Source organism: Oncorhynchus clarkii, unplaced genomic scaffold, assembly GCF_045791955.1.
Source record: "Oncorhynchus clarkii lewisi isolate Uvic-CL-2024 unplaced genomic scaffold, UVic_Ocla_1.0 unplaced_contig_2377_pilon_pilon, whole genome shotgun sequence".
Lineage (NCBI taxonomy): Eukaryota > Metazoa > Chordata > Actinopteri > Salmoniformes > Salmonidae > Oncorhynchus > Oncorhynchus clarkii.
In genome coordinates this window covers 450,364-457,456 of record NW_027261147.1, presented here as the reverse complement: position 1 = coordinate 457,456, position 7,093 = coordinate 450,364, and the positions used below count along the sequence as shown (strand labels likewise).

The 7,093-nt window shown below is 40.5% G+C and overlaps 1 protein-coding gene across 1 annotated transcript; it reads left to right on the top strand.

Annotated features, from left to right (window-relative positions):
* The first annotated feature begins 3,213 nt into the window (after positions 1-3,213).
* On the top strand, positions 3,214-6,721 carry LOC139405446 (GTPase IMAP family member 7-like). The gene is made up of 2 exons (XM_071147773.1): positions 3,214-3,235; positions 5,826-6,721. The coding sequence occupies exons 1-2, from the start codon at positions 3,214-3,216 to the stop codon at positions 6,719-6,721; spliced, it is 918 nt and encodes a 305-aa protein (XP_071003874.1).
* Positions 6,722-7,093: the final 372 nt, after the last annotated feature.

Here is a 7,093-nt window from a genome sequence, read left to right as displayed (position 1 = left end):
GAAAACTTGGTTGCGTTTAAAAAAATTCCTCTCTCGGTTTTTGAGATATTTTCATCATTGCAGCATCAAGAGTTTTGTCCTTGTAACCTCTCATTTTGAATTGATCTGTAATGTTTCTCCATTGCTGTCAAAATCTGACTGGTGGCCACAGATTCATTCACCCTGCATAACTGACTGTATGGAAGACCATTCTTGAGGGGAAGGGAATGCATACTATCTGCACATAGCAGGGTATTGAGGTCTGTGGGCTTTGTGTATAAGTCTATGTGTAATGCATCATTCTTTCTTTTTGATGATCCATAAGTCCAGGTAGTTTAGTTCTCATCAGTCTGCATGGTGAATTTGAGGTATTCAGAGCTCTCGTTTAGTAGAGTTTCGAATACATTTAGTTCCTGCTGACTTCCTTCCCAGAGCACATAAACATCATCTATGTATCTCTTCCATAAGAGGGGGTGTGTCTCTGTGTTATAAAGGAGTGCTTCCTCGTATTGTCCCACATACAGGTTTGCATAGTTGGGGGAAAAGGTGGAGCCCACGGCTACACTTTGACTTTGAAGGGAAAAGTCTGACTCAAAGACAAAGTACTTATTGGATAATACCTGTTCAGTAAGTTGTAAGATGCAATCATTGGATGGAGCAAGGGTAGAGTTTCTCTGCTGAAGGAAGTGTTGGAGCGCCTGCAAGCCTACAGGGTGTGGGATGTTAGTGTCTTTGACATAAGATAGTCGATTTCTGCTACAATGGGTCCACCTGGAGGAGAGACTTGTTTGTGTAATTTAGCGACTGTATAGAAAGTTGGTATCGGGAAATTTCACACATAGAAATTCAACTTCTTTTTTGGTGATTTGTCCTGATTCCAAACAGCTTTCCACTGTGGATGAAATATTATGCTGGAATTCCAGGGTCATAATTCAGTTTGCGATAGAAGTCACCTTTAGATAGTTGTCGGCGACATTCATTCACATAGTCACACTTGTTTTGTATACAAATTCCTCCTCCTTTGTCACATTGTTTTATTATAATCGAAGGATCTGACTTTAAATCCTTAAGAGCCATTATCTCATCTCTACTCAGGTTATCATAGGATTTGTGTTTCTGTTTGTCTTTCAGTCACGTTTAAGTAGGTACAAACAAACGTTTTGTTCTAAATGTTGTTCTCTCAGAGTTCTCAGGTACCTCAGCTGGGTTAAAGGCTCCATCTCCTCCTTGCCTCACGGTAGGGCAAGTAAGTCTATTGATTCGCGTGGTAGACCTACACTTGAAGATGGAAGTTTACATACACCTTAGCAAAATACATTTAAACTCAGTTTTTCACAACACCTGACATTTAATCCTAGTAAAAATTCCCTGTCTTAGGTCAGTTAGGATCACCACTTTATTTTAAGAATGTGAAATGTCAGAATAATAGTAGAGAGATTTATTGATTTATATCAGCTTTTATTTCTTTCATCACATTCCCAGTGGGTAGTGGATTTCTTATTCCCCCGACATATGCGCTGAACCCTCTTACGTGCTGGGAGTCTTGTCCTTGACATTGTCCCCGGTGTCCCCGCCCTCTGTTATAGAAAAACCACTCACCGTTGGTGGAGGAGCCAGAGTTAGAGCTGTCTGTGGATACACAGGCATTGAGCATGTTGCTCTACCAAGGGGAGGAGGTAACATGGAGATCCTACTACTACAAAGGGTGGCTTACTGGATATCCTGTCTAAAAACATTGACCCCTAGTGCTCTGAATATTGACTTTGATCTCAGGCCCTTCTTATAAACAATTCTCTCTTAAATGAACAAGCCTTAGAAATTGATATATTCTTTCTACAGTTTATCAGCGTACACCTAATATGTTCCCCCTGTTGATGATGCTTATTATGCATTAAGGTTGAACCAAAAGATTACAAATATGAAATGAAAAACGAAACAATTAAATATGTGAAATTGAATTAAACAGTAATGCATGTTGCACGTAATGATGCTAATATTATGTTGTCATGCCCTGACCTTAGTTATATGTTTTCTGTATTATTTAGGTCAGGTCAGGGTGTGACGAGGGTGGGTATGCTTGTTTGCCCTGTCTAGGATTGTTGTATGTCTAGGGGTGTTTGTTAATCTAGGCATATTGTAGGTCTATGGTGGCCTGAATTGGTTCCCAATTCGAGACAGCTGTTTATTGTTGTCTCTGATTGGGGATCCTATTTAGGTTGCCATTTTCCATTTAGGTTTTGTGGGTTATTGTCTATATGTAGTTGCATGTCAGCACTTGTTGTGTAGCGTCACCTTCGTGTTGTTGTTTTGTTAGTTTGTTTAGTGTTTATTTGTTAATTTAAATAGAATGTATTCATATCCCGCTGCGCCTTGGTCTCCTCGCTTATGACGAGTGTGACATATTTACAATATTAAATTATGTTTCCATATGATAACAATAGCCTAATATATTCAATATGCCACTCAATTAATTATAATTAACGTAATAATTACAACACACTCCTCACTGTTGTCATTGGTTGCTACTAATTGCACTGTTTGTCTACATAACCTGGTTCAAGCATTCATGACATTACCCTGAAGAAGGCACTGTGATGCCGAGACGTTGGTGATTTACCCAATAAATAACTGGGAGTTTATATATGAAGTGTGTGACTGTATTCATTTTTATAGCTTATAGTTTATTCGCCATTAGTCAGCACCTCTACATAAAATACATTTCTCTGGGTGTGCGTCAGCTCATGTATTTTATTTGACTAATAACAGCTTAAATAACATATGATGTGATTTATGAAGACATTTTGAAAAGTTCCATTAAATAAGAAAAACTGTACAGCTATGCATCTTAACTAGATATATAATTATACATGTATTGTTTTGTGTTTACTACAGTTCCTTTGCTAAAGGAGGCAGAGACATCAGGCTTTGGTGAGTAAGACTCCATTCCTTTATGGTCAGAACGATGATCATATAATGAATTAACCACAATTCCCTCTGTTGTCAAACAGTGAATGGTAAAAAACATATATACTAGAGAATACAGTATATGTACACTGTCACCAAGCCAACCAATGTACAGAAATCTACATCACATTATTCTATCATAAATAATACATATTTCAGAGTGTACTATGGAATCATTGGAAATAATGTTGCAAGATAATTTCAGCTTCTGTAGATGGATCATACCAAGGTGAAAGATCCACAACCATAGGTGTTTCATCAGTCAATCCCATGGAGAATGACAATTATGCAGGTAAGATAACAGTTGTGTTGTACAAATAAACCTAGTGATAAAACAGTTAGGCTTTGGTAGTTGATAATGATGTCCCTGTGAATCTAAATCAATGACTTCGGTAGTTGATAATGATGTCCCTGTGAATCTAAATCAATGACTTTGGTAGTTGATAATGATGTCCCTGTGAATCTAAATCAATGACTTTGGTAGTTGATAATGATGTCCCTGTGAATCTAAATCACTGACTTTGGTAGTTGATAATGATGTCCCTGTGAATCTAAATCAATAACTTTGGTAGTTGATAATGATGTCCCTGTGAATCTAAATCAATGACTTTGGTAGTTGATAATGATGTCCCTGTGAATCTAAATCAATGACTTTGGTAGTTGATAATGATGTCCCTGTGAACCTAAATCAATGACTTTGGTAGTTGATAATGATGTCCGTGTGAATCTAAATCACTGACTTTGGTAGTTGATAATGATGTCCCTGTGACTCTAAATCAATGACTTCGGTAGTTGATAATGATGTCCCTGTGAATCTAAATCAATGACTTCGGTAGTTGATAATGATGTCCCTGTGAATCTAAATCAATGACTTTGGTAGCTGACAATGATGTCAAAATCAAATCAAATCAAATGTATTTATATAGCCCTTCGTACATCAGCTGATATCTCAAAGTGCTGTACAGCAACCCAGCCTAAAACCCCAAACAGCAAGCAATGCAGGTGTAGAAGCACGGTGGCTAGGAAAAATTCCCTAGAAAGGCCAAAACCTAGGAAGAAACCTAGAGAGGAACCAGGCTATGTGGGGTGGCCAGTCCTCTTCTGGCTGTGCCGGGTGGAGATTATAACAGAACATGGCCAAGATGTTCAAATGTTCATAAATGACCAGCATGGTCCAATAATAATAAGGCAGAACAGTTGAAACTGGAGCAGCAGCACGGCCAGGTGGACTGGGGACAGCAAGGAGTCATCATGTCAGGTAGTCCTGAGGCATGGTCCTAGGGCTCAGGTCCTCCGAGAGAGAAAGAAAGAGAGAAAGAGAGAATTAGAGAGAGCACACTTAAATTCACACAGGACACCGAATAGGACAGGAGAAGTACTCCAGATATAACAAACTGACCCTAGCCCCCCGACACATAAACTACTGCAACATAAATACTGGAGACTGAGACAGGAGTGGTCAGGAGACACTGTGGCCCCATCCGAGGACACCCCCGGACAGGGCCAAACAGGAAGGATATAACCCCACTCACTTTGCCAAAGCACAGCCCCCACACCACTAGAGGGATATCTTCAACCACCAATTTACCATCCTGAGACAAGGCTGAGTATAGCCCACAAAGATCTCCGCCACGGCACAACCCAAGGGGGGGCGCCAACCCAGACAGGATAATCACATCAGTGACTCAACCCACTCAGGTGACGCACCCCTCCCAGGGACGGTATGAGAGAGCCCCAGTAAGCTAGTGACTCAGCGCCTGTAATAGGGTTAGAGGCAGAGAATCCCAGTGGAAAGAGGGGAACCGGCCAGGCAGAGACAGCAAGGGCAGTTCGTTGCTCCAGAGCCTTTCCGTTCACCTTCCCACTCCTGGGCCAGACTACACTCAATCATATGACCCACTGAAGAGATGAGTCTTCAGTAAAGACTTAAAGGTTGAGACCGAGTTTGCGTCTCTGACATGGGTAGGCAGACCGTTCCATAAAAATGGAGCTCTATAGGAGAAAGCCCTGCCTCCAGCTGTTTGCTTAGAAATTCTAGGGACAATTAGGAGGCCTGCGTCTTGTGACCGTAGCGTACGTGTAGGTATGTACGGCAGGACCAAATCAGAGAGATAGGTAGGCCCATGTAATGCTTTGTAGGTTAGCAGTAAAACCTTGAAATCAGCCCTTGCTTTGACAGGAAGCCAGTGTAGGGAGGCTAGCACTGGAGTAATATGATCCATTTTTTGGGTTCTAGTCAGGATTCTAGCAGCCGTATTTAGCACTAACTGAAGTTTATTTAGTGCTTTATCCGGGTAGCCGGAAAGTAGAGCATTGCAGTAGTCTAACCTAGAAGTATCAAAAGCATGGATTAATTTTTCTGCATCATTTTTGGACAGAAAGTTTCTGATTTTTGCAATGTTACGTAGATGGAAAAAAGCTGTCCTTGAAACAGTCCTGATATGTTCGTCAAAAGAGAGATCAGGGTCCAGAGTAACGCCGAGGTCCTTCACAGTTTTATTTGAGACGACTGTACAACCATTAAGATTAATTGTCAGATTCAACAGAAGATCTCTTTGTTTCTTGGGACCTAGAACAAGCAAAGTTTGCAGCCATCCACTTCCTTATTAGCCTTATTAGCCTTTTCTGAAATTTGAGAGGAATGGAAGATTCGATATAGGCCGATAGTTTTTCATATTTTCTGGGTCAAGGTTTGGCTTTTTCAAGAGAGGCTTTATTACTGTCCGTGTGAATCTAAATCAATGACTTTGGTAGTTGATAATGATGTCTATGTGAATCTAAATCAATGACTTCGGTAGCTGATAATGATGTCTATGTGAATCTAATTTAATGACTTGGGTACCTGATAATGATAAAATGTGTTACCATTTGTACTTCCACAGATTTAGAGCAGCCAGCTGATCTGAGAATAGTTCTGGTTGGGAAGACTGGAGCAGGGAAGAGTGCAACAGGAAACACCATCCTGTGGAAAGATGCCTTTACAGAAGAGGCCTCATTTGTGTCTGTAACTGAAACATGTGAGAAACAGAGTGGAGTGGTGGATGAGAGGAAGATTGATGTCATCGACACCCCGGGACTCTATGACACAACAATGTCTCAAGAAGAGATAAAAAGTGAAATAGAAAAGTCCATCTACATGTCAGTCCCAGGACCTCACGCCTTCCTGCTGGTGATCAGACTGGGGAGGTTCACAGAGGAGGAGAGGAACACTGTGAAGTGGATCCAGGAGAATTTTGGAGAAGAAGCTTCAAAGTACACCATGGTGCTGTTCACTGGGAAAGATCAGTTGAAGGGGAAAACAGTTGAAGAGTGTCTGAAACCTTGTGTTGCACTTACCAGACTGATCCAAAGCTGTTTGGGAAGGTACCATTGTCTCAATAATGATAAGAGGGATGACCGTCTTCAGGTCAAACAGCTGCTGATTAAGATACAAGAGATGGTGGCAATAAATGGAGGAGAGCACTACACCAATGAGATGTACCAGGAGGTTCAGAAAAAATTGAGAGAGGAGGAGGTGAGAAAGAAACAGGAGATGGAGGAGAAGAAGAGGAGAAGGGAGGAGCAGAATCGGGCGGAAGAAAGGGAGAGACAGAAGGTTGAAAGGTGGAGACGGGCTCAAGAAAAGATGAAGAAAATATTAGTTTTATCTGCATTAACAGTTGGGGCTGCAGCAGTTATTACTGCTGAAGCAGCAGTGGCCGTGGTAGCAGGATCAGTTGTAATGTGTGGGGCAGCTGTATGTGGTATGGTATTTTGGGTACAGAAGAGAAGACAGTAAAAAACAGAAGTATGTTTTCTGCCCAGTGACCACAGATGGAAATTAGCTACTGTAAACAGAAGCTGTTACAATACTTATGCTATTAACGTTAAGTATGGTCCTTGATGAATTAATAAACAAATTAATTATAAATAATTACATGTATACTGTAGGAGATTAAAAATAATACAATCAGATCAACCTTTTTGGGGTCATTTAATGAATCTATTTGTGATTCAAAAAGGGTCAACGAGGTGAACTTCTAATGTACATGGAAATATGGTACTATTTCAGTAGACTATTGTGGTTTTAAACCTCTATGTTGTTATGTACTGTATGTATTGTACTCAGCTAAGGCAACTTTAAATATACTTTTAAAAACTTTCAATTTCA